Below are 27,004 nucleotides of genomic sequence, written 5' to 3'. Positions count from 1 at the left end.
GTTTAGTAGAAAATTGAAAAAGCCTGCTGTGGCTGAGAGGGAAGCCTTCGCATTTTAGCAGGATAGTGACCTGGTTGGATCTTCATGTTAGATCATTGGTAGCTGTGTTGAGATTGGTTGGAGGGGAGCAGCTACATGGCTAAGGATAGTGGGCTGGAGGCTGTTATACAGGTGAGACCTGTGGAGGGCCTCAACTAAGGCAGAGGTAATAGGGATGGGATGAAGATAGATTTCAAAAATTCCCCAGAATGAGAGGATGGGTTTGGGGACTGGTAGATGTGTGGAATGAGGAAAAATGCAAAAATTAAGGATAGTTCCTGGCCTTAAAGCTTCAGTGATTGAGTGGATTCTGTATCAACAACTGAGATGCAGAATCCCTAGGTAGAGCCAGTTTGCTGCAGAAGATGAGAAGTGGTTAGAGCATGTTGAATTTTATGTGCTATGAGACAGCATAGAGGTGGAACTTTTTTCAGGTAGATCATTGAGACAAAGTATAGGAAAAAAGTCTAGGCTTGGGACAAATTTAAGTATCATTATATGGGTGATGGCTGAAACAAGGAAGGTAGATTGAAATAGCTCAAAGAATGTCACTCTAGCTATTCCTTTACCTGATACAGAGATGCCAGTGTTCTTCTGTGACTGGATTACAAGGATGCCAAACTATTTGATCTCAAGCTTCTTAGCCCTTGGGGCAGTTGGTGCCCCAGGGATGGAGGCCTCTAGCTATATGCAGCTTCCTTTTACTTTAGTGTGCGTGTGACCACGATGAGACTGTTGGGAGCTCGCTCCTCTGTTTCTGTGGCGTGTACTACAGAACACACATAATTCATTTATCCCAACCCAAGCCGAGGAGAGCTTGATTGTTAGTATCAAGTGCAGAGGGACAGGAGGCTGAGGCAATAGGATCACAAATTCAAGGTCAACCTTGGCAACTTAGTGAGTCTCTGTCTCAAAAAAATAAAAAGAAGTGGGGATGTAGCTCTTTGGTAGAGAGCTTCTGGGTTCAATTCCTAGTATGGCCCAAACACACGCACACACACAAAAAAAAAATGCAGAAAAGAAGTGGCAAAAAGTAATTATATCCTGCTCTTTTTCTGTGGGGTACATAAATTGCTAAAAGTTAGGTCACAAAACTAGACAGGAAGCATAGAGTTGCTAAAAGTGTTTATTCTGGAGCCACTCTCCCCATGTTTATAATCCTTAATCTGTTCTTTACTAATTTAGTGCCTTAACCTTTTTATGCACATGACAAGGAATAATAACAGTACTTGTCTCAAAGGGTTGTTGTGATAATTAAATAAATCAGTACCTGCAGAGCACTTGTAGAATGTTTGTGTAGTGCTGTGTCTAGCACTTGCAAAGTACCTTTAAGCTATTGTTAACATTGTTAGTTGCTATAATGATGATGCTTTCATTCATCTCAATTCTGAGTACATCACTCATGGTGACAGTGGATTTATTACCTTAATTTGTTTGCTATTTCTATCATGAAACAAATGAATGTTATAGAACTGATGCTAGGTATACCTACTTAGGTGATTACCAGGATGAATCCTAACATTTAACATTTGAATCTGTTTGATTATAGAGCAAAAAATATTATCATTACAGTGGATACAAATGAGAAACCATCGTGTTTCATTTTAATTTTTTTTTGTACTAGGAATTGAACCCAAGGGTGCTCTACCATTGAGCTACATCCCTTGTCCTTTTTATTTTTTATTTTGAGACAGAGTCTTGCAAAGTTGCCCAGACTGTCCTTGAACCCATGCTCCTCCTGTCTCAGCCTCTCAAGTTGCTGGGATTACATATGTATATCACCATGATCATCTTTCTATCTTTCATTTTAAAGACAGAGAGCAGATAAAAATGCTCTTGGGTTTATGGGAGAGTATTGAAATGGAAAATATTTTTGTTAATGTGGCTGGGAAGGCGGTCAACTATGAACACTCACGTGCTGTTTAATAGCAGCTGCATCAGCCACTGTCCATCTGTGCTTTTTCTTGAGTATTTGATTGATGGCAAGGATGTCATCTGAATAGTTTGAAGAAATGTTCACAGGCTTTATGTTTGCTGCCTTTATGTACATTTAAAAAAGAAGATTAGTAATACATTTTAGTTTGAATTATACATACAAAAAGATATAATAAACAAAAATATATTTCAGTATGAGAGAATTTGCATATGATTTATAAGGTTATTGTTAAACTATTTGTCAGTTGTGTTGGAGCCCCTAGAATAGTGCCACATGTAAATTGGATATTTAGTAAAGGTTCTTTAATAATGACAAAACCTATTCATAAGAGAAATACAGATCAGATGGCTTATGGACTAGATATGGAGAATAAAGAGGAGCCAACTCCATCCTGACCCAAATGTCCCAAGCTATTACAAGCACCAAAAATGAAGGTACCCTCCACAGAGTACCACCTGTATTACTTCCAGACTTCTGACAGGCAACCCATGGCTATTTCCCCTGTACTGTGCTATTGAACAATTGCTAGTGGAAATTACATATACTGCTTGCTCTTTTTGAAAATGTCTTATCATGTAGTCCTGTCCAGGCCTTTAGTACTGCTTGACATTCTCTTTCTTCATTCACTCTTACCATAGTGGCTGCTGGAAGCCAGATCTTCAAACTTTCTCAACTGATGATTTTGGCTCTTTTTCTGTTTGTTTATGGTATTGGAGATTAAACCCAGGGCTTTGCATGTGCTAGGCAACTGCTCTACCATTGAGCTACATCCCCAGCCATTTTTATTTTTAATTTGGTGGTAGAGTCTTACTAAATTGCTCAGGCTGTCCTCAAACTTGTGATCCTCAGCCTCCTGAGTAGCCAGAATTAATTGTATGCCAACATGCCTGGCTGATCTTGTCTCTTTAAAGCTATCTAACATGAATTCTCTTAACTCTTCTGCCTACCCTATGATTTCTCCATCCTTTAACCATTTTTTCCTCTTTTCCTTTTATATGAGAAAGTTTTTCCTGATTTCCTAGGGCAAACTCAATCCTGTATTCTCTATTTGTTCCTTCCTGGGTTTTTTTGTTTGTTTGTTTTTGGTATCTGGGATTGAACCCAGAGGCGCTGAACTACTGAGCCACATCCCCAGCCCTTTTTCTTTCTTATTTTGAGACAGGGTCTTGCTAAGTTGTTTAGGGCATGGCTAAATTGTTGAGGCTGGTCTTGAACTTGAGATCCTTCTGCCTCAGCTGTGGAATTACAGGCATGAACCATTATGCCTGGTCCTTCCTGGGATCTTATCCCTTCACTTTTCCTTTCTCTAAGGGCCAGCTTCGTGGACATGTGATCTGTACAATTATATAGGGGTCACACTTAGGAATGCCCTGCATTTGGTTTAATGTTCTGTTATTGCTGTCTTGAAATGCCTTTGTGTATGTGTGTGTGTGTGTGTGTGTGTTGCTAGGAATTGAAGTCAGGACCCCATGCATGCCAGGCAGGTGTTCTACCACAGAGCCAAATCTCCAGTCCTCTATGGTTGCTTTTTTTTTTTTTTAATATATTTTAGTTGTAGATGGACACAATACTTTTATTTTATTTGTTTATTTTTATGTGGTGCTGAGGATCAAACCAGTACCTCATGCATGCTACGCAAGCACTCTACCACTGAGCCACAACCCCGGCCCTATGGTTGCTTTTAAAGTGTTTTTTTCCATGAACTTTAATTTCACTGCAGTATTTCAAGTTGGTTTTGCATTTATGTACCTTGCTCCAGAGTGCTTTCTTTAATCTAAGAATTCATTTTTTTTCATCACTTTAGATAATCATCAGTTTATGTAATTCTCAGCCATTATCTATTCAAATATTGATTCTTCTCCACTCCATTTTTTTTTTCCTTTTGGAGCTCTTTTTGTATTCTGTTGGAATTGCTCATGTTACCCTTCATGTTTATTATCTTTTCCTTTAGTTTTTCTTTGTGTTGCAGTTTAGGTAAGTTCCTCAGCTCTGTCTTCCAGTTCACAGTCTTCTTACTATAAATAATCTACTGTTTATTTTTTTTAATTAAATGCTGTATTTAAAAAATATTCATTTTTAAATTGTAGTTAAACACAATATCTTTATTTTATTTATCTATTTTTATGTGGTGCTGAGGATCAAATCCAGGGCCTCACATGTGCTAGGTGAGTGCTCTATCACAATCCCAGCCCCTGAATGCTATATTTTTCATCTCTAGTAGTTCTATTTGGTTCTTTTCAAATGAGCCCTCTTCCCCCATTCTGTATACTGCCCCCACCCCCAATTAGGTTTTCTATTCCTTTTGAAATTTCTCTTTAATTATTTAAAGACAGTAGATTTAATTTAATAATAATAATAATATTTTATTATTATTATTATTGGTACTGGGAATTGAAGCCAAGTGTTCTTTACCACTGAGCCACATCCCCAGTCCCTTTTATTTTTATTTTGAGAGAGAGTCTCACTAAATTGTTAGGGCCTTGCTAAGTTGCTGAGGCTGGCCTTTAACTTGAATTCTTTCTGCCTCTGCCTCCCAAGTCTCTGGGATTATAGGTAGGTGCCATCACACCCAGCAAAAAGTAGTATTTACTTTAATAGTGTTTTAGACATTAACTCTGTTATATTGAATTATTGTAATGCTACTCCTATTTATTTTATTGCTGACTTTTTCAGAGTAGATTATTTCCTTGTATGACTGTAATTTTTGCCTATCTTCCAAAGAATTGTGTGTGTGTGTGTGTGTGTGTGTGTGTACCATGTGATTTCTAGGATTTGGATATGTTTGTGTCTGGCAGACTTCTCAAGGTAGCTATAGTCTGAAGTCGGTTTTTAAATTTTTAATATATATATATTATTTTACTTCAGTGCTGGGGATCAAACTCAAGGCCTCATGCTAGGAAAGCACTCTACTGCTGAACTACATCCCCAGACCCTAAAAACAGTTTTTAGGATAATTTTAAAGCTTAAGAGATTTCATCAAATATGGAAATTATAAATTCAGATAGCATATCCATGTATTTCACAATCTCAACTTTGAAATTTATCACAAAATACTTGCTTTTCCATTCAGAGCTTTGGCAAATCACATTTATGCCTATGTAGAATTTTTTACTTCTCTTTTCACTGAGAGGGCAGCCCTTCCAAAATTTGTTTTTTTGTAGAGGTCTCAATTGCCAGCTTATCTCTAAGGGTACATATTTCCTCATCCTGGATGGTTCCCCCTACCCTAGCCCCTAGACATGAGGGCCTGGAGCCATGTGCTCTACCTGCCTCCCCTCCCTGGCCACTCCCAGGGCCACTTTATGAGCTTGTCATTCTGGCTTTAGGTTCTCGCTTGCATTTTGTTTTTATTTTTCATTTTTAAAAACTTATGTATTTATTGCTATTGGTAATTGAACCTAGGAGAGCTTACCACTGAGCTATATCCCCAGTCCTTTTTATTTTTATTTTGAGACAGGGTCTTGCTAAGTTTGCTAAGGTTGGCCTTGAATTTGAGATCCTTCTACCTCAGCCTCCCAAGGCACTGGGATTACAGGTGTGCACCACTGTGCCAGCTCTCTCTTGCTTTCTGAAACTTGAGAATTTTCCTTGATTGGAATACTTTATTTATTGTACTGGGAATTGAACCCCAGTGAGCTACATACCCAGTCCTTTTTTGTTTTTTATTAGATACAGAGTCTTGCTAAATTGCCAAGGATGGCCTCTAACCTACAATCCTTCTGCCTCAGCCTCCTGAGTAGCTGAGATTATAGGTGTGCACTGCTGTGACTTGCCAAATACATTTTGTAATGTTTGTCATTTAATTTAATTTAATATCATCCAGTATTTTTATGTTCTCATGGGGAATCTGTGAGTGGGTTGGGCCATGAAGAACAGCTGGATGGGTGGGGGAGTGTTCATATAGCTCCGTTACTTTCATTCTAAAACTTGAAAATCCCATTTCCTGGTTCCAATTAACATTTACAAGTATATAGTAGATTAGATGTGTAGTATATTAGAATAGATCTACCACACAGTACATGAGATCTCATAATATATATATATACATTATTTAACATACTATATATTTATACATATATTCTATTATTATAAATGTAAATTTATATCTTATAGCATATTAGATGAAGTATAATATATATGGACATAAATATTAGATAAAGTGGATATAGATGTAATATACATATATATGCAAAATATGTGATCTATTACATGAAGAATGTAATATATTAGCTGGTAATAAATGTTATGGAGAAAATCAGGGAAGGGGATGGAGATATTGGAAGTTGTAGATTTTTTATTTCTTTGATTAAATTTTTTTTCTGTACCAGGGATTGCACCCAGGGTCACTTAACATTGAGCCACATCCACAGCCCTTTTTTATTTTAGAGACAGGGTCTTGCTGAGTTGATGAGACTGGCTATGAACTCACAGTCCTCCAGCCTCAGCCTCCGAAGCCAATGGGATTACAGGAGTGCACCACTACACCTGGCCTAATTATTTTATTTTATTTTATTTTGGGGGGTCAAGGTTTCCCTACATTGCTTAGGTTCTCTCACCAACTTCTGAGGCTGGCCTTCAACTTGTGATCCTCCAATCTCAGCCTCCTGAGTTATTAGGATTAGAGGTGTGCACCATTAGAGGTGTGATTTTATTTAAATACATGTTAAATTTATTGAGATGAAAATTCATATAACATAAAATTATCCATCTGAAGTGAACAATTAAAGTGGCACTTGCACATTAGCAATGTGGGGATTATCATTTTAATATGATTGCTAGAGAAGGCATTCTGAAATGACATTTGGGACAAGACCTGAAAGAGGTGAGGGAGAGAGCTATGCAGATGTCTAGGTAACAGCATTCAAGCAGAGGGAAGAACAAAGCTAGAGTGAGATGGAAGCAAGTCTGATATGTAAGGCACAGTAATGAGACATTGCAGGTAGAGTGAAGTGTGCTGGAAGGTGAGCAGTGGGAAGAGAGATCGTTGGATCTGCAGGGAGGGTCTAAGTCGGTGATGTCCAATAGAACTTTTCACAGTGATGTAAATGTCCTATTTTTGTGCCATCTAATATGGTGTCCATTTGCCACATATGGCTACTGAGCATTTGAAATGTGGTTAGTATGACAGAGGAACAGGATTTATTAATTTAAATGTAAATAGCTACTAGTGGTTGAAGTTATTGAAAGGCTTAGATTTAGATTTTGTAGGATCTAAATTGTCATAAAGATTTTGTTTTTAATCTCTGAGGGAGCAGATTTCAAGCTCAATTTAACAGAGCCATTTTGGTTAGTGTATGGAGAACAGATTGAAAAGGACAAAAGTAGAAGCCAGGTGACAATATAGCAAGCTATTGGTGCTTTCTCTATTAAAATTATTAACACATAGGATGCCCTCAAAAAACAAACTATTTGTGTTATAATTTTCTTTCATCCAAAGGGGCTAGGAGTGTAGCTCAGTGGTAGAGTATATATACTTAGCATGTTTGAGGCTCTGGGTTTGATTCTTAGCACCAAATCAGACAAAAAAAAAAAAAAAAAAAAAAAAAAAAAAGGCCAGGCTTTGTTTTAAGTGCTAGAGATACTTATCAAAAGAAATAAGGTTCTTGTCTACATGAACTTTTTATTCTAGTTGGAGAAACTGATGATAAAAATAATGGGAGAGGGGTGACTCAATGTTAGGACATAATTTTTTATAGTGGATTTTTTTATACCTTTATTTAATTTAGTGCTGAGGATCTAACCCAGTGCCTCACACATGCTAGGCAAGTGCTCTATCATTGAGCTACAACCGCAGCCCCTTGGCACATAAATTTAAAGAGGGATGAGTGTCCTCTTATTTCCATCTTATCAGTGACATGTGCCTGGGTGTGACTTTGTTTGGGGAGATAAAGTAAAAGTCTGACCTCAAGGTAATTTTTGACAGTGATATCCCTCCAGAATCACATAAAAACCCTATGTTTGAAGGGCCTTCTAGTGATTTCATAATGAGGTGAACCAGGCATGGACCTCTGGAACTCAATATATGCCCCTATAGCCTGGGCTGGTTTCTAGACAAATCTTAATTCTTTTGTTCAAGCAGGGAGAACTGCAACCAATCTGGGGTAAGGCCAGAGCTTCCTGAGAGAATACCTCTGAAAACATGAGCATATTTACCTGTGACCTTAAAACTAATGAGGACAACATTTTCAGGGAAAAATAAGTTAGAGACAATAGAGCTTAAAGCAGGGCCAGAGGTACAGCTGGGATTCTGGGTCAAGGTCAGAATGGTCCCTCTCCTCACACCATTGCTTAATTTGTGTGGACCTGGGTCCTCTCATCCCATGGTGTCTGGCCAACTACAGTCTTGAGATGGTCAAGGGAGTCCAAAATATAGCTTCAAATCCCTGACACAGTGGGGGAGCAGTAGAGAGAGACTTCAGGCCTTCTAGTGTTATTATTCTTGAATTCTATATCCCAACCCCAAATTTAGGATCGTCATTTTTCAGTAAGTCTTAACAATTTGTTGAAATTAAATGAAGTATCTACATCTGGGTTTATATTTAGGAACGTGGTTATGGAATCTGGTTTGAAATATAATGACTAAAAATAAAAAGCATGTTATTCTGTTAAATTGGTACTTAAAAATGTAAAATTTAAATTAGCTAATGTGACATAACCTAAATCTCACCTGTGTTTTCCAGTCTCTTTTATGGAAAAAATAGTCCTCAAAGAAATTCAGAGGCTCCTTTCTCCTTAGCATTTCTAATTTTTGTGTGTCTCTGAATGGCTTTCCCATCACCACCCCATCCACATTAGGAAACAATGGAAAGATGGGTATTTTTGAATATGGGCTATCTGAATGGAAATTGCATCCTAAAAAGATAAAAACAAAAATGGTATCACTAACAACATAAGTCATTCCCATAAAAGACAAACGTGGTACCTATTTTGCTTTTTCCCTATTCTTCTCTCATTGGTCATGGCCCTCCTTCACTTTCCTGTTCCTACTCCATACCCATCTGCAGACTTTAGGCTTCACCCAGGAATCTGAAGACTCAGGTGAGGGATACCTGTGCATCCAAATGGTATTTGTGTGACAGAGAGCAGTAACTCAGAAGAGTCTCAGGCCCTGCTCTTGGCCTCTAGGTTTTATTTCTGAGTAGTCATATAAATAAATCCTTTTAAAAAGTGGGGAGGGAACAAATGGCTCTTACTTTTGAGCTCTTCAAGAAATTTAAATAAATCCTTTTCTTTCATTATTGCAACCTGAGCAGCATTAGCAAAGGCAGCGGTGCTTGAGCTTGGAGGTGTGCATATATCTGGCATAAATCTCCTTTTTCCATATTCCCTAGAATGGGGATTCCACAATATTTCTCCACTGGCCTCCTGGAATTTTCTTCGGAAATAGCTTTAAAAAAAGAAAAAGTAGTTCAGAAGTGGATAAAAAGAGTTATAGGACAAAAAGAAAAAGTTTAATTATAAGTTTCATATGCTGAGTAAATTAATTTTAAATTGAATTTGCATAATCATTCAATAATATTTGAGTGTCTAGTCCTGTGACATTTGAGAATATTCTGACACTTTTCACAGGTCCTTTTCCTTTTTTTTTTTTTTTTTTGGTTCTGGGGATTGAACCTAGAAGTGCTTTCTCACTAAGCTACATCCCTGACCTTTTATTTTAAAATTTTGAGACAGGGTCTCAGTAAGTTTCTGAGGGCCTCATCAAATTGCCTAGACTGACTTTGAACTTGTGATCTTCCTGCCTCAACCTCCCGAGTAGCTGGGATTATAGGTGTGTGCTACTGCGCCCAGCTTCCATAGGCCATTTGACTGTTTTATATCTGTAGTTCTTAGTCTTTGGTTTTCTTCCTCTTCTCCAAGACTTCATGGTCTTATGTAGAAAAATAAATACTTCAAAACCACCCTAAGATACCATCTCACTCCAGTTAGATTGGCAGCCATCATGAAGTCAAACAACAACAAGTGCTGGCGAGGATGTGGGGAAAAGGGTACACTTGTACATTGCTGGTGGGACTGCAAATTGGTGCAGCCAATTTGGAAAGCAGTATGGAGATTTCTTGGAAAGCTGGGAATGGAGCCACCATTTGACCCAGCTATTCCCCTTCTCGGTCTATTCCCTAAAGACCTAAAAAGAGCATGCTACAGGGACACTGCTACATCGATGTTCATAGCAGCACAATTCACAATAGCAAGACTGTGGAACCAACCTAGATGCCCTTCAATAGATGAATGGATAAAAAAAAATGTGGCATTTATACACAATGGAGTATTACTCTGCATTAAAAAATGACAAAATCGTAGAATTTACAGGGAAATGGATGGCATTAGAGCAGATTATGCTAAGTGAAGCTAGCCAATCCCTAAAAAACAAATGCCAAATGTCTTCTTTGATATAAGGAGAGTAACTAAGAACAGAGTAGGGTCGAAGAGCATGAGAAGAAGATTAACATTAAACAGGGATGAGAGGTGGGAGGGAAAGGGAGAGAGAAGGGAAATTGCATGGAAATGGAAGGAGACCCTCAGAGTTATACAAAAGTACATACAAGAGGAAGTGAGGGGAAAGGGAAAAATAATACAAGGGGGACAAATGAATGCCAGTAGAGGGGGCAGAGAGAGAAAAGGGGAGGGGAGGGGAGGGGGGATAGTAGAGGATAGGAAAGGCAGCAGAACACAACAGACACTAGTATGGCAATATGTAAATCAATGGATGTGTAACTGATGTAATTCTGCAATCTGTATATGGGGTAAAAATGGGAGCTCATAACCCACTTGAATCAAAGTGTGAAATATGATATATCAAGAACTATGTAATGTTTTGAACAGCCAACAATAAAAAATTAAAAAAAAAAAAGAAAATTAAATACTTAAGGCCATTGACAAACTGGATATGGTGGTACACACTGCAATCCCAGTGCTCTGGATACTGAGGCAGGAAGATCACAAGTTGGAGGCTAGCTTCAGCAATTTAGTGAGATCCTGTCTCGAAATAAAAATAAAAAGGGAGGAATTAGAGAAATGCAAATCAAAACTACTCTAAGATTTCATCTCACTCCAGTCAGAATGGCAGCTATTAAGAATAAAAACAATAATATGTGTTGGCGAAGATATGGGGACACTCTTACATTGCTGGTGGGACTGCAAATTGGTGCAACCAATATGGAAAGCAATATGGAGATTCCTTGGAAAACTTGGAATGAAACCATCATTTGACCCAGCTATCCCATTCTTGGTTTTTACCCCAAAGGACTTAAAAACAGCATACTATAGGGCTGGGATTGTGGCTCAGCAGTAGAGCACTTGCCTAGCACATGCAAGGCCCTGGGTTCGATCCTCAGAACCACATAAAATAAAGGTATTGTGTCCAACTAAAACTAAAAAATAATTTTAAAGAAACACAATATACTACAGGGACACAGCCACATCAATGTTTATAGCAGCACAATTCACAGTAGCTAAATTGTGGATCCAACCTAGATGCCCTTCAGTAGATGAATGGATAAAGAAAACATGCTATATATACACAATGGAATATTACTCAGCATTAAAAGAGAATAAAATCATGGCATTTGCAGGTAAATGGATGGAGTTGGAGAATATAATGCTAGGTAAAGTAAGCCAATCCCCCAAAAACAAATGCAGAATGTCTAATATAAGGGTGCTGATTCATAATGGGATGGGGGAGGAGCATGGGAGGAATAGACTTTAGATAGGGCAAAGGGGAAGGAGAGGAAAGGAGTGGGCATGGTGGTAGGAAAGACAGTGGAATGAGACGGACATCATTACCATAAGAACATGAGTAGTGTGACTCTACTTTGTGTACAACTAGAGACATGAAAAATTGTGCTCTATTTGTTTGTATGTGGTGCTGAGGATCGAACCCGGGCCACACGCATGCCAGGCGAGCGCGCTACCGCTTGAGCCACATCCCCAGCCCCATGTGCTCTATTTGTGTAACATGAATTGACTTGCATTCTGCTGTCATACATCACTAATTAGAATAAATAAAATAAAATTTTAAAAAAGTGCTAAGGATGTAGATTAATGATAGAGTACTCCTGAGTTCAATTCCCTAGTACTGAGAGAGAATATTGTTTAATTTTCATATATTTGTACAATTTCTAAAGTTTCTTTTTGTTGATTTTTATTTTTATTTCCTGCAGAGAATATATGCTATGATACAATATTTTTGAATTTTTGAGACTTATTTTGTGGCCTAACACATGTTATATGCTGGAGAATGTTCTACATGCTGATGAGAAGAATGTTTTCTGTAGCTGTTGGATGAAAGGTTTTGAAAATATCTGTTAGGATCATTTGGTCCACAGCATAGTTTAAGTCTGATGTTTCTTTGTTGATCTTTTTGTCTGGATGATCTGTTCATTGATGAAATGATATGTTGAAGTCCCTATTATTGAAATAGAATCTCTCTTTTCTTTTATATCTAAATCTAATCAAGTTTGTTTCATATAATTGGGTGCTTCCAGCTTGGGTGCATATATATTTACATTTATTGATTCCTTTATCAGTATAGAATGACCTTATTTATTTTTATATAATGACTTCTTTCTTTTTTTTTTTAAAGTATAGATACTCTTACTAACTTTTGGTTTCCATTTGCATAGTATATCTCTTTCCATTCTTTCATTTTCACTGTATGTGGGTCTATACTGGCTAAGTCAATTTCTTTTAGGCAGTATTATCCTTGGGTCTAGTTTTTTTTTTTTAAATCCATTCAGACAGTTTATGTGTTTTAATTTGGTAATTTAATACCCAGTTTTTGTCTTGGAAAGTTTTTATTTCTCTGTAATTTCTGAAGGATTGCTTTGTTGTGTATAGTATTATTTACTTTCAGCACTTTGAATAAATCATTCCATTCTTTCCTGGCCTGTAAGATATTTACAGAGAAGTCTGTTGTTAATCTAATGGGGATTCCCTTATACGTGACTTGATGTTTTTCTCTTGTTGTCTTTAGAATTCTCTGTCTTGTACTTTGACAGTCTGACTCTAACATGTCTTGGAAGCTTTTTTGGTTGAATCTATTAGTGTTGGTAAAGATGGCGCCCAGAGTGCTTCTCTTCTGGGAGCTCAGGTCCATGACGCACTGAATGGCGCGTGAACCGTCACCTCCAATCCCTGTGAATGGCGCGAACTTTGAATGAAGCACCTCCAATCCCTGAAGTGGCGCAAAGTCTCAGCCAATGAAGAAGTAACAGCCCACTCGCCTTGCTCCTCCTCATCCTGTGTTAAGCCCATAAGTATCAACACCCTGTTCGTGCTCGCTCTCTTATTCTCCTGCTCTCTTTCTTACTTTACTTCTCTTACTCTCCCCCTCTCTTTTTCTCTCTCCTCTCTCTCTCTCTCTCTCTCTCTCTCAAAACCTCCTTCTCTTCTGCGACTGGCCGCTATGGTCCTGCTAATAAAATCTCAGACAGGTAAATGGTTGTTTTGGCTTGTTGAGTTTACCGAGCTTTTCCACCGTTCCTTACAATTAGAGATCCTTTGAGCTTCCTGGACCTGGATGTCCATATCTTAAGATTTGGAAAGTTTTCACCAATTATTTTTTTAAAAAATTTCTTTTCTATGCCTTTTCCCTTTTCTTCTCCTGGAACAGTCATAATGCCCGAGTTTTCTTGCTTGATAGTATCTCTGAAGTCTCTAAGGCTTGCTTCATACTTTTCAATTTTTCTTCTTCTTTCTTTCTTTTTTAAAAATCTGAATCATTTCAAAAGACCTGTCTTCTCAGAAATTCTTCTGCTTGACCAATTCTGCTGTTAAGTCACTTAACTATTTTTTATACCATTTATTGAGTTCTTTATCATTAAGAGTTGTGATTGGCTTTTTATTTTTCTTTTGACACTAGAGATTGAACCCAGGGGTGCTTTACCAATGAGCCATATCCCCAGCTCTTTTTATTTTTAATTTTGAGCAGGGTCTCACTAAGCTGCTTAGGGCCTTGCCAGGTTGCTTAGGTTGACCTAGAACTCACAAACCACCTACCTGCCTCAGCCTCCAGAGTTTTTAGGATTCCAGGTGTGTGTGAGGATGGCCTTAGGCCTGAGCCTAAGCAACTCCATTTTAAAACTCCAGTTTGAAATCTGCAGTCTCCCCAGGCACACCCACAGAGCCCTCCAGTATGACCTCAAACAAGTTACTTCCCCTCACCCTGATAAATAGAGTGAAGCCCCTGGTAGGCTGTCCTGGCCTGATAAGAGGGAAAGGAAAGAAGATCAGGGTGGAGACCACCAGACCAGATGTCATGGAGAAATCCCATGGTAGCTGATAAGATTGAAAGGGGGTCAAAAGCCTCAAAATTTAGTATAAATAATAGAGCTGATAAAAGGGATTCAGCCAGCCAAAACAAGGATGCACTTGAGCTAGAGAGCCTGATGAGGACTTTTCATCCCATTACTTATCCTTGGTTCCTGATCCTTTGCATGATCCTCACTGCTCTCAAACTCTACTGCCTGGTCTGGACCTTGGTGAGAGCTGCAACTTCTCCCTAGGATCCTCTCCTCAACTAGTCGTCCACTTCATGCCAGGAAAAGCCTGCCTTGGTTCCAGACCCTATCACCGCGGTCTAAGAGTGTGCATCTGCTGGACATAAAGCCTAAGGCTTGAGACTTTTGAACTTGGCATGGAGAGGGAATGTCTGTCACCTGTCATGATTAAGTGTTTTTGAAGTGCTTAGAATTAATCTAGAATTGTTTGCTGTGAATGATTATATCTATTGCAGTGCCTAGTATAAAGGATTGTCGTTTTCTTGATTAAGAATCTGTAGAGTGAAACTGTATTGAGTAATTTGAGTGAATAAAGCATTGAAAGGGGCGGAAGCGCATGAACATTCTTTATTTCTCCCCTTGACTGCATTTGATGCAATTTTGCCCCCTCGTGACAGTGTGTGCCACCACAACCAACTTTTCATTCTGTTTTTTTTTTTTAAATAGTACTGAGGATTGAACCCAGGAGTGTTCTACCACTTGAGTAGCATGCATAACTCTATTTATTTTCCTAGTCCTTTAAAAATTTTTACTTTAAAACAGGGTTTCACTAAGTTGCCTAGGTGTGGGGATGGCCTTAGGCCTAGGCCTAAGCAATACCATTTTAAAAACTCCAGTTTGAAACCTGCAGTCTCACCAGGCACGCCTAATGGAGCCCTCCAGTATGGCTCTCAAGCACAAACAAGTCACTTCTCCCCCACCCTGATAAATTCAGAGTGAAGCCTCTGCCTGGCTGCCCTCACCAATAAGAGGGAAAGGCAAAAAGATCAGGGTGGGGACCACCAGACCATGTTTTAACCCAGGGTAAATGATGTCACTGAGACCCAGTGCCATCTGATAATGATTGAAAGGGGGGGGGGTTCACAGCCCCCAAATTTGGTATAAATAATAGAGCAGATGAACAGATAGCCAGACGACACTAATGGCCTCATACTGAGAGCCTGATTAGGACCTGGACTGACATTCCAAGACTTTTTATGGTTGCTGATCCTCTGCATTTTCCTTACCACTCTCAAACTCTCAGCCATATCTTGACCCTGGTGACAGTCACAACTTCTCCTTAGGACCCTCTCCTCAACCAGCTGTCAGCTCCACCCCAGGAGAAACCTGCTTTGGTTTCTGACCTGATCACCTTGGTCTAAGTGTGCATCTGCTGGATTTAAAGCCTAAGGCTTGAGACTTTTGATCTGACACTTGAATTTAGCATGCAGAGGGAATGTCTGTCTTGAGCCTGTCCTGATTAAGTGTTTGCAGTGCTTAGAATAATTGATCTAGAATTGTTTGCTGTGAATTAATTAATCTAGAATTGTTTGCTGTGAATTGATTATATCTATTGCAGTGCCTAGCATTATGGATTGTCCTTTTCTTGATTAAGAACCTGTAGAGTGAAATTGTATTGATGATTTGAGTGAATAAAGGATTGACTAGGGCAGAAGTGCATGGACATTCTTTATTTCTCCCCATCGACTGCATAAGTCACACCTTTTGCCCATCATAACACTAGGCTAGCCTCACACTTGTAATCCTCCTGCCTTAGCCTCCTGAGTAGCTAGGATTATATGCCACTATGCCCAGATCTGTTTGGTTCTTTTAAATATTTTATTTGTTTATTGGCTTTTTAAAAAAATGGTTTATATCTCTTTGCTGAATTTCTCATTCATATCATATAATTCTGTTGGATTGTCTATCTGTATTCTCTTAAATTTCTTTTTTTTTTAAGAGAGAGAGAGAGAGAGAGAGAGAATTTTTTTTTTTAATATTTATTTTTTAGTTCTCAGCGGACACAACATCTTTGTATGTGGTGCTGAGGATCGAACCCGGGCCGAACGCATGCCAAGCGAGCGCGCTACCGCTTGAGCCACATCCCCAGCCCTGTATTCTCTTAAATTTCATTGTTTTCTTTTTTTATTGGTTGTTCAAAACATTACAAAGCTCTTGACATATCATATTTCATACATTAGATTCAAGTTGGTTATGAACTCCCATTTTTACCCCAAATACAGATTGCAGAATCACATCGGTTACACATCCACATTTTTACATAATGCCATATTAGTAACTGTTGTATTCTACAATTTCATTGTTTTCTGAAATTCATTCTTTTGAATTGTCAGGCAGCTCATTCATTTCCTTTTCTTTGAGGCCTGTTGCTAAAGAGTTATTGTGTTTCTTTGGAGGTGTCATGTTACCTTATCTTTTATGCTTCTGGTGAATCTGGCAAGGCAGTTGTCTCTACCAATTTTGTAGAGTGGCTTTGTAGTAAGACTTTTTTGCTGGTGCTATGTGCTGAAGTGTCTGTCAATTGAATATACTATGTTGACTGTGGTTCTAGATGGATGCTTTAGTGTAATGTCCATCTAGTTTCTTCAGCTGTGGTCCATGTTGGTGATGTCTGATTGGAGTTTCCTTTCTAAGTTTCCCCTTAGGCATTGTTTTAAACAATTTCAATCTCCTTAGGAACCAGACAATAAAGAGATGATCACATAATTAACAACCAAATTAGATAACCAGATAAATAACAACCCCAATCCAATTTCAATAAAAACACTAACATAGGCTAACATTTCCTCTATACTTACTGGGTGTGAGAGGAAGCATAGGGAATAGAAAAAAAGCTTGGTTTCCTAATCAGGATGCTAAAATCCAAGCATCACTTTCTCCTGGGCAAGTTATTTAACTGGCCTATACTTCAGGGTTTGTTTTATCACACCAGGGATTGAACTCAGAGGTGTTTAACCACTTAGCCACATCCCTAGCTCTTTTAATTTTTTTTCTTTTGAGACAGATTCTTGCTAAGTTGCATAGGGCCTCATTAAGTTGCTGAGGTTGGTTTTGAATTTTTGGTCCTCTTGCCTTAGCCTCCTGAGTTGCTGGGATTATAGGTGTGCACCACTGCGCCTGGCTGTTTTTTCATTATAAAAATTGGGATGATAGTATATTCTCATTAGGGAGGCAAGGGTTTAAAATCAATGATATGTATATTCTATGCTTAATGTAATTATTTCCACATAATATGACATTTATGGAACTTTGTAATGTGTTAAGCACTTCACATATCATGTGTTTTCACATATCATTCCCACAACTTCCCTTTAAGGCAGGTATTATTATCTTCCTAATTTTATGGATGAGGAAATTGAGGCTGAGAGATTAAGTGCCAAATTTGTGTACCAACAGCAGAAATTTAATATATATATATATTTATTAAATTATCTCTAAATAACTAAATTAAATTAATAATACCAGGTGCCGTGGCACATGTCTGTAATCCTAGCCATTCAGGAGGCTGAGGCAGGAGTACTGCAAGTTCCAGGCCAGCCTGGACAACTTAGGGAGAACCTGACTCAAAATAGAAAAGGGCTGGGGATATAGCTCAGAGCTAGAGTATCCCTGAGTTTAATCCCCAGTATCCTCCCACACACACAAAAAAAGATCTTTGAAGTTGAATGAAATGAAAAGTAGAATTTTGTGCACCCTTCTCTGTTCAACATCTGATGAAGAGAGAGGATAATACAGGCTACCTATTTAGAGGCATAAGAATATTTTTACCCTTTTTTGGTAGCATTCTGAATTTTAAGTCTTAAGTATGATACCAGAAAACTTTGTAGAATGTGAATTTAACATATTGATAATGGGAACATTTAATTTCTATAATACAATGATAAAAATAGATTGAATAAATTTGTTTTTAGTGCTATTTGCTGGAATAAATTATTTCACTTGCCTGTGAGAATGTTTTCTTCTCATCCTTTATACTCAATTCTAATTCTGGCCCCATGCAGTATGTTGGGAAATCTGAACTTACTACACCTCTCAAAGTCTAGTGGGTATGGGAGTGTCTTGTATTCCCCACTGGATTTTGAAGCCATTTTAAATCATTTCTGCACACCTTAAATCTCAGCAAATCTGTAGGCTGAGATAGGAAGATGGTAAATTTAAGGCCAGCTTCTGTAATTTAGTGAGACCCTAACCAACTTAGCAAGACTCTGTCTCAAAATGAAAAGGGCTGGGGATGGAGCTCAGTGGTAAAGCACCCCTGGTTTAAATTCCCAGTACCAAAAAAAAAAAAAAAAATCATCCCTGAATAAGTCTTATTCTTCTGGGATTCTCTGGTATTAGGTAGGGGAGGCTGAACTTTTTTGGATGTCTTAAGCCCACAGCAGGGTCCTGGTTTGTCTGAGCTCTGAATTTCAGAGCTAGGTAGAAATGTTGTGGCACATGACCATTTGCTTTGATACCTTTCTCCTATGTTTTGGGCCAGACCTCGTGGAGTAGGATGTTAGTAAGATATCCTTATAAGTGCTTCTGAGAAGGTTGTTCTTTTGTCTCTTTCCTTGACACTTACCTTACTATTTCCATTATAGCCTTTCTGGGTAGGGCTGAAGTCTCTACAAGCTTTGATAGGATTTCAAATAATAGGATCCCCGGGTTGTCAGTTAAATCTAAATAGGTTTCCTTTTCTGGAACTATGGAAAAGGAAACAGATTTCAAAATGCATTCTGAACAAATCATTCATCAAAAAGTAATATAATAGATAATCTTTTTTAAAAAATATTTTTTAGCTGTCAATGGACCTTTATTTGTTTATTTATATGTAAATAAATTGAATATGTAAATAAATAAATATGTAAATAAATGCCTAGAATCAGAATCACACATGCTAGGCAAGCACTCTACCACTGAGCCACAACCCCAGCCCTACAGATAATCTTTTTACTGAGTATTTCTTATAATAACATCAAGTAAGGGATTAGAGATATAGTAATCATTAAAATTTTGTTCTAATTGGTAGAAAGTTAATTTTGATTACTTGACCAGAGTAATCCCCAAATATAAAAATACTTTTTAGTTCAATGACTTCTAAGTAAATACAGTAATACTTGCAACATAAGCATGAACTGTATGCTATGAACTACTGTCTTGTTCTTCTAGGCAAAGAATTTTTTGATAAATTTATCTCTGGTTTGCAGGAAAACTCCCACTACTATCAAAGTATTTGCAAACAGTAACTTTTATCTTTATCTTAACTCTTTATCTTAAGGACAATTCATAATTTACGAATGGGCCTGTTTTCAAAACTGTGTGCAATATTTGGAATTTGGAATGTACTTATCCTAGAAAACAAGATATGAAAAGTGATTAGATTTTCCAAAGAAGGTTGTTAAGTTCCTAAACAAACTGTGAGAGTACAAATAACAATATTTCAAGTATACCAATAGAGCATGTATAGCCTTGTGTGAGAAAATGCTTTTTAACCCCAAGCAGACTTTCACAAGGGTAGAAGCATCATCAGAGTGAAGATATACTTTTTCTTTTCTTTCTTTCTTTTTTTTTTTTTTTTTGGTACCAGTGAACCTAGGGTGCTTAACCACTAAGCTATATCCACAGCCTTTTTTATTTTTTCCTTTGAGACGAGGTATCATAAGTTGATAAGGATGGCCTTAAACTTGCCATCCTCTTGCCTCAGACCTGCTGGGATTGCAGGCATGTGCCACCATGCCTAGCTAAGAGGTATATTTAAAAATTTATTATTTTTTTATTTGTTCTACTTAGTTGAACGTGACAGCAGAATGCATATCAATTCATTATACATAAATGGGGTGCAGCATTTCAATTCTCTGGTTCTACATGAAGTAGAGATGTACCACCGTGCAATCATAAATGTGCCTACGGTAATGATGTTTACATCATTCCACCATCTTTCCTACCCCCATAAAAGATGCATTTTTTTTTTAAGAACAGTATATTATCAGCTAGGCACTGTGGCACATGTATGTAACCCCAGCAAGTTTGAGGATCATAAATTTGAGATCAACCTCAGCAACTTAGCAAAACAAAACAAAACAACAACAACAACAACAAAACCCAAAACTGGGGATGTAGCTTAGTGGTAAAGTACTCTGGGTTTAATCCTTAGTACTAAAAAGTAAAACAAGCAAGCATATAAAAGACCCTATTATCTATGCCCCAAATCTTCATGAGAGCATGTTTTTTTTTTCTAAAGAAATGTTTTTTTTTCTTTTTGTAAAAGGAATGCCTCTGAAAGTAGTGCACATCTTCAGTAAGTAATTAAAACACTATGAAATGAGACTAAAATTTTCTGCCCTTGTTACTTCCTGAAGGTTCTCATTGGAAACTAAAGGGCAGTATCACGTGAAGTAGGTCTTTAGACAATACCAGTACCTGCATGATTATTTAAATTAAAATTCTAAAACTGGGTTTGGGCATGGTGCTGCACATCTATAATCTATAAGTGGAAGGCTGAGGCAAGAGAATTCCAAGTTTGAAGCCAGCCTTGGGCAACTTAGTGAGAATTTTTCTAGAATGAAAAATAAAAACTGGAGGTATAACTCAGTGGCACAGCACCCCTGGTTCAATCCCCAGTACCAGATGACCACCACCACCAACACACACACACACACACACACAAAAAAAAAAAAAAGGAGAAGAAAAAAGAAAGAAAGAAAAGAAAATAGCAAAAAAAAAAAAAACCTTAAAGTATCAATTTGTTTAGCAAAGCAGTACAAAAATAAATCATATCCTCAAAGTACAGCTTTCTGATTTGTCTCCACATTGGAGGCCTAAATGAATAATGTTTACATGTAGTGGGCTGTAGCTACCCAACTGCCATCTATTCAGGAACACCTGTCAGGAACACCTCTGCTCACCTACAGCTTTGAGGAAGCGGTTCTTATCTGTTAGCACCTTTATGAAGTCAGAGAAGTTCACCTTCCCGTCTCCTGCAACAGAAATATAAGCTCAGAACAAGAATAAGATGTATTGAAATTGTTAGAGTACATATTGAGTGTAAAAGTTAAAGCACTCTGGACCACTTAATACTTAAAATCAGAGCATTTTGAACTGGGGATATAGCTCAGTTGATAGAGTGCTTGCCTCACATGCACAAGGCCCCAGGTTCAATCCCCAGAACCACAAAAGTTAAAATAAAATAAACAAAACCACAGAGCATTTTAGGGCTGGAGAGATGCTATAAACACTCAGCCAGGGCTCCCAACCGCTGCGGGCCTGTCCATGGGCCTGTCCATTCACTCCTCGTCCAGAGTTTTGCCATTTTTACAAGGAATCTACCCAACATCCCACTCCATATCCAGCCCTATTCTACTATAAAATAGCCAAGCTTTAGCCCATTTCTTCTAAAATTAAAGATAGTGCTATTAAAGTGGATGTGTGTATGCTTCCTAGGAAGAATAGAAAAATTATGCATAGTTAGTGGAAACAAGTGATACCTTAACTGGTGACATTGAATCACATGTGGAACTAATGCTGACTGAGTGGGCACTGACAGTGGGTGAGGTGAGGTGAGAGGAGATAATGTGCTGAATATATTTTTCACACAATGTATCAGCTTGAACTACTAATCACTAGGTCAGGATTCTCAATAGAAACATGATCTTTTTTATTATTATTTCTTACATCACAATAGAGGAGTGCATCACATTCATAATTTTTTTTGCATTGCAATTCTTAATACACCTTTATACCACAATTTCTCAAATCTTTGTATATAAGGTATGTTGACACGAAATTCACATCTTCATACGTGAATTTTTTTATATGATGACCGTCTCCTTCCACTATTCATTCCCAATTTAGCTAAAATGCATATCATTCTAATATCCTTGCTAGTAAAAACATGATCTTGATGCTTTAAAAATATAAAAAAATTCTCTGTCATTTAAAACTCAGTGTAGGTAGACCCTAATGATGCAAAGAGGATTCATACTATTATAACTTAAATGGAAACAAAGGGCTTGGACTTTCTGGGCATCATGTCAGTTTTTAAATTGTTTATGTTTTTGTATTTGTGATTTCAAGGTATCTTTCAAAATGAACATCATGAAAGATAACCTGAATTTGATATTGAGATAGTCACTCAGTTTCCACACAGGATTTTTCAAAGAATAGTTCTGAGGATTAATTTGATTTCATAATATATATATATATATATATATATATATATATATATACACACACACACACACACACACACACACACACATACCTCAATGATATCTTTACAGGGAAATAAACTCATATACAGTAATCCCCTTTATCTGCAGAGGATATATTCCAAGACCTCCAGTGAATGCCAAACACCTCAAATAGTTTATTTTTGGTACCAGGGATTGAACCCCAGGGTGCTTAACCACTTAGCCATATCCCCAGCCCTTTTTTTTAAAAAAATATATTTTTAGTTATAGTTGGGCACAATATCTTTATTTATTTATTTCTATGTGGTGCTGAGGATCAAATTCAGTGCCTCTCACATGCTAGGCAAGTGCACTACCACCAAGCCACAACCCCAGGCACCCCCCACCCCCCATCCCCAGCCCTTTTTGTATTTTATTTAGAGACAGGGTCTTGCTGAGTTGCTTAGGGCCTCACTAAGTTGCTGAGGCTGGCTTTGAACTCATGATCCTCCTGCCTCAGTCTCCTGAGTTGCTGGCATTTAAGGGCATATGCCACTGTGCCCAGCAAAAATATGTATTTGTAAAAGTTTTTTTAAAAGTCTTTTATGAGAAGGTAATGAGAAATTAAAATACTCACGATCAATATCAGCACATTTTAATTCATTATAGATATCATGCTTGGTTACATTCATTCCCAATTTAGCTAAAGTGCACATCATTCCATGTAAATCAATACAGCCAGTTTTATCCTTGCTGAAGAAGTCGTAGGCATGATGGAAGGCTGGAGAATGGAATTAAGTTACGGCAGTTATTTAAGAAGAAATACATATGCTAATAAGACTAGAACAGATAATACAGCTGGAGATCATGTTCTAGAAAAGTACTGAGAAAAATAGGCATTTAATACTTTTGGGGGGAGGGATACTGAGGAGAGCTTTACTTCTAAATTACATCCCCAGCCCCACCCCACTTTTTGAGGGGTACTGGGAATTGCACTCAAGGGCACTTGACCACTGAGCCACATCCGCAACCCTATTTTGTATTTTAGTTAGAGACAGGGTCTCACTGAGTTGCTTAGCGCCTTGCTTTTGCTGAGGCTGGTTTTGAATTTATAATCCTCCTGCCTCAACCTCCCAAGCTGTTGGGATTACAGGAATGCACCATTGCACCTGCCTCCCCAGCCCTCTTTATTTTGAGACCTTGCTAAATAGTTTAGAGCCCCACTGAGTTGCCCAGGCTGGCCTTACATGTGTGATCATCCTGCCTCAGCCCCCCAAGTCACTGGGATTACAGTCCTATACTACCACACCTGGCTTTTAATAGACATTTCTGATACCTGATACTGCCCTTCCTTAGGATTTGAAGTAGAACAAGCTAATTGGTATGTGAGATAGCCTTCCAAAGAAGTCCATGCCCGAATCTCTGGAACCTATGAATAAATTACTTTATATGGTAAAAGGGACTTTGCAGATATAATTGAGATAGGTTATCTTGGATTATCTGAGATAATCCAAAAATATATTGAATATATTCTTTCCTTCCTTCCTTCCTCTCTCCCTCCCTCCCTTCCTTTCTTTCAGTAAAGATATTGGGCCCAATCTAATTATATAAACTCATCATAGAGCTAGAAGCAAGACAGATGTGGCAGAAAAAGAAATTCAGGGCATGAGAAGATTTCCCCTACCATTGCTTGTTTGAAGATAGGGTATGGGGAGCAACATGGTATACAACATAGGTAGCCTTAAGGGGCTGAGTCTCCTGGTTGACTGGCAGCAAGAAAATTGGGACCTCAGCTATGCAACTGCAAAGAACTCAGTTATGCCACAAATCTGAATGAGATTGGAAGCAGATTCTCTGGACTTTCCAAATAAGAATCCCCACATAAGGGCTGGGGAGGCAACTCAGTGGTAGAGAGCTTGCCTAGCATGCCAGAGATCTTGGGTTTGATCCCCAGTAATGTAAAAGAAAAAAAAAAGATATTCTCCCAAATAAGAGCCCAGGCTGGATAACACCTAAGTTTGTTTATTTCCTTCTTGCTCCTTCCCCTGATTTCCTTCCTTTCTTCCTTCCAATACTGGCAATTGAACCCAGGGGTGCTCTACCATGGTGCTGCTTATTATTTTTTATTTTGAGACAGGTCTTACTAAATTGCCCAGGCTAACCTTAAACTTTCCATGTTTCTGCCTCAATCTCTGGAGTCTCTCTGATGCCAGGTGTGTACTAACATGCCTGTCTCAACCCCTGAATTTGGAACCTCTAAGACCTGCAGGAGAGAAGCCAGTCAAGCCTATCTGGACTTCTGACCTGTACAACCTGCTGTTTTATGCTGTGAAATTTGTGATAACTTGTTATGGTAGCAGTAGAAAACTAATACACGAAGTTGGACCCAAATTGAATATGTATATGTATGTGTTATACATATCTAAAGTGTTTTTCAAAGAAATACTCAAAGCACCAATTGAAGCCAAATTAGGTATGTGTTTTCTAAAATTAGTGAAAGAAGAAATAAATCCAGATCAAAGTATATTCCAAATGGCACCAGAATATAATGCATTTCATATACATTCAAGTCTCAGCATCTCTATGTATAAGAAGTGATTAATCCTATAAGATAATGATACTTACCTTGTAACTGTATGAAAAGATAACACCTATCTCCCTTGACAAAAGGTAAGCTTTTCTAGAGCTGGAATCAAACCATTTCTGACTCATCTCTATCTTCTCACAGCCTCTTTATCATGTTGTAGGCATTCATGCAATTTAGCAAATGTTTATTGCATGCTTTCTGTGTGCCAGGTACTGTGCTCTAAGTGCTTAGGATACACTCCTGCATGAAATACACAAACGTTTCTGTCCTCATATAAATAAAATAAGTAGGTAAATTAGATACTATTTTAGAAGGTGGTCTATGAAAAAAACAAAAAGTAATGCTGGGTTGGGGATTGAAAAAAAGAGACAAATAGAATTTTGACAAGACTCCCACCTTCTTTTCCTCTCTCCCTTCCTTTCCTTTCTTTTAGGTAATGGGAATTGAACCAGGATCACTTTACCACTGCGTTATATCCCCATCCCTTTTTTGTATTTTATTTAGAGACAAGGTCTTACTGAGTTGCTTAGTGCCTCACTAAGTTCTGAGGCTGGCTTTGAACTTGTGATCCTCCTGCCTCAGCCTCCTGAGCTGCTGGGATTATAGGGGTGCACCACTGTGCCTGGCCTTCCTACCTTCACTTCTACCTGTTTACCTTTATCAGTAATAATACTCTGATTTCTTCCCTATTCCACAAATGAACTTTATACTTTCTTTTTTTGTAACTGGGAATTAAACTCAGAACCTCACACATAGTAGGAAAGTTCTATCACTGAGCTACATCCCCAGACCTGAAATTTATACTTTTATCTAGATCCAGTTAACTCTATTGTAGATTATAATGTATCCCCTCTCTCATATTCACAGATATCACCCTCTAAAAGGTCCCTGTCTCCAACACCAAATTTTCACTATTATAATAGATATTCCTATTATCATACGAATACACTGTTACTTCTCCTTAAAAATACATTGTGGGGGCTAGGGTTGTGGCTCAATGGTAGAGTGTTTGCCTAGCATGTGTGAGGCACTGGGTTTTATCCTCAGCACTGCATATAAATAAATAAATAAATAAATAAATAAATGTCTATCAACAACTTAAAAAATGTATTAAAAATACATAGTGACCTCATTTCTCCCTTTAGTACAACTGACTTGGCCATTTGTGTCGTCTTTGTATTAAAAATCCAATCATTTATTTATTTATTTATTTTAAATATGTATTTTTTTAGTTATAGATGGACACAATACCTTTATTTTATTTTTATGTGGTGCTGAGGATTGAACCCAGTGCCCCATGTGTGCTAGGTGAGCACTCTTCCTCTGAGCCACAGCCTCAGCCCCTCAATCATTTATTTTTATCATTATGGACTCATGGATGTTTATTTTATTCTTTGAGTTATAATCTAATTCTATATTGTTTAGTTATGTTGCTCCAGTTGTTTTTTTTTTTAATTGTTGGTTGTTCAAAACATTACATAGTTCTTGATATATCATCTTTCACACTTTGCTTCAAGTGGGTTATGAACTCCCATTTTTAGCCCATATACAGATTGCAGAATCACATCAATTACACATCCATTGATTTACATATTGCCATACTAGTGACTGTCATGTTCTGCTACCTTTCCTATCCTCTACTATCCCCCCTCCCCTCCCCACCCCTCTTCTCTCTCTACCCCCTCTACTGACCTTCATTTCTCCCCCTTGTATTATTTTTCCCTTTCCCCTCATTTCCTCTTGTATGTTCTTTAGAGTATGTGGGTACACATGCTGGTAGGGAAGTAGATATGCAGGTGAGAGTGAAAATTTTATTCTGATTGCTTCAGTTTTCTGCAGAGAAGTAGGAAGTAAGGATATCATTTGAGAGCAAGGATGGGAGATTTTGGGGACTTTGAGGTATTCAATAAATGCATGTAGAATGAATACATCTACTTCTCAGAAAAGCTGTGAGGATTAACACTACAATAATCATAAGCTTATTAGTAGGGCATTCATTTTAGTATTACAATTA

The 27,004-nt window shown here is 37.9% G+C and overlaps 1 protein-coding gene across 1 annotated transcript in view; it reads right to left on the bottom strand.

The window, feature by feature from the left end:
• Efcab3 (EF-hand calcium binding domain 3) overlaps nt 1-27,004 on the bottom strand; it is a 58,779-nt gene that overhangs the window by 1,453 nt on the left and 30,322 nt on the right. The window contains exons 9-14 of the mRNA XM_046461137.2: nt 23,041-23,184; nt 21,141-21,212; nt 18,818-18,938; nt 9,169-9,362; nt 8,643-8,827; nt 1,955-2,077 (exon numbers count right to left, since the gene is read on the bottom strand). Of these exons, the coding sequence (XP_046317093.1) occupies nt 1,955-2,077; nt 8,643-8,827; nt 9,169-9,362; nt 18,818-18,938; nt 21,141-21,212; nt 23,041-23,184 (839 nt within the window). The remainder of the gene's footprint in view (nt 1-1,954; nt 2,078-8,642; nt 8,828-9,168; nt 9,363-18,817; nt 18,939-21,140; nt 21,213-23,040; nt 23,185-27,004) is intronic.

The sequence above is a fragment of the Marmota monax genome, unplaced genomic scaffold, assembly GCF_021218885.2.
Source record: "Marmota monax isolate L192 unplaced genomic scaffold, Marmota_monax_Labrador192_F-V1.1 WCK01_AAM20220418_F8-fsc00319, whole genome shotgun sequence".
Taxonomy (NCBI): domain Eukaryota; kingdom Metazoa; phylum Chordata; class Mammalia; order Rodentia; family Sciuridae; genus Marmota; species Marmota monax.
Note: the sequence above shows the minus strand (reverse complement) of the source record. Positions and strands in the feature narration are given on the sequence as shown.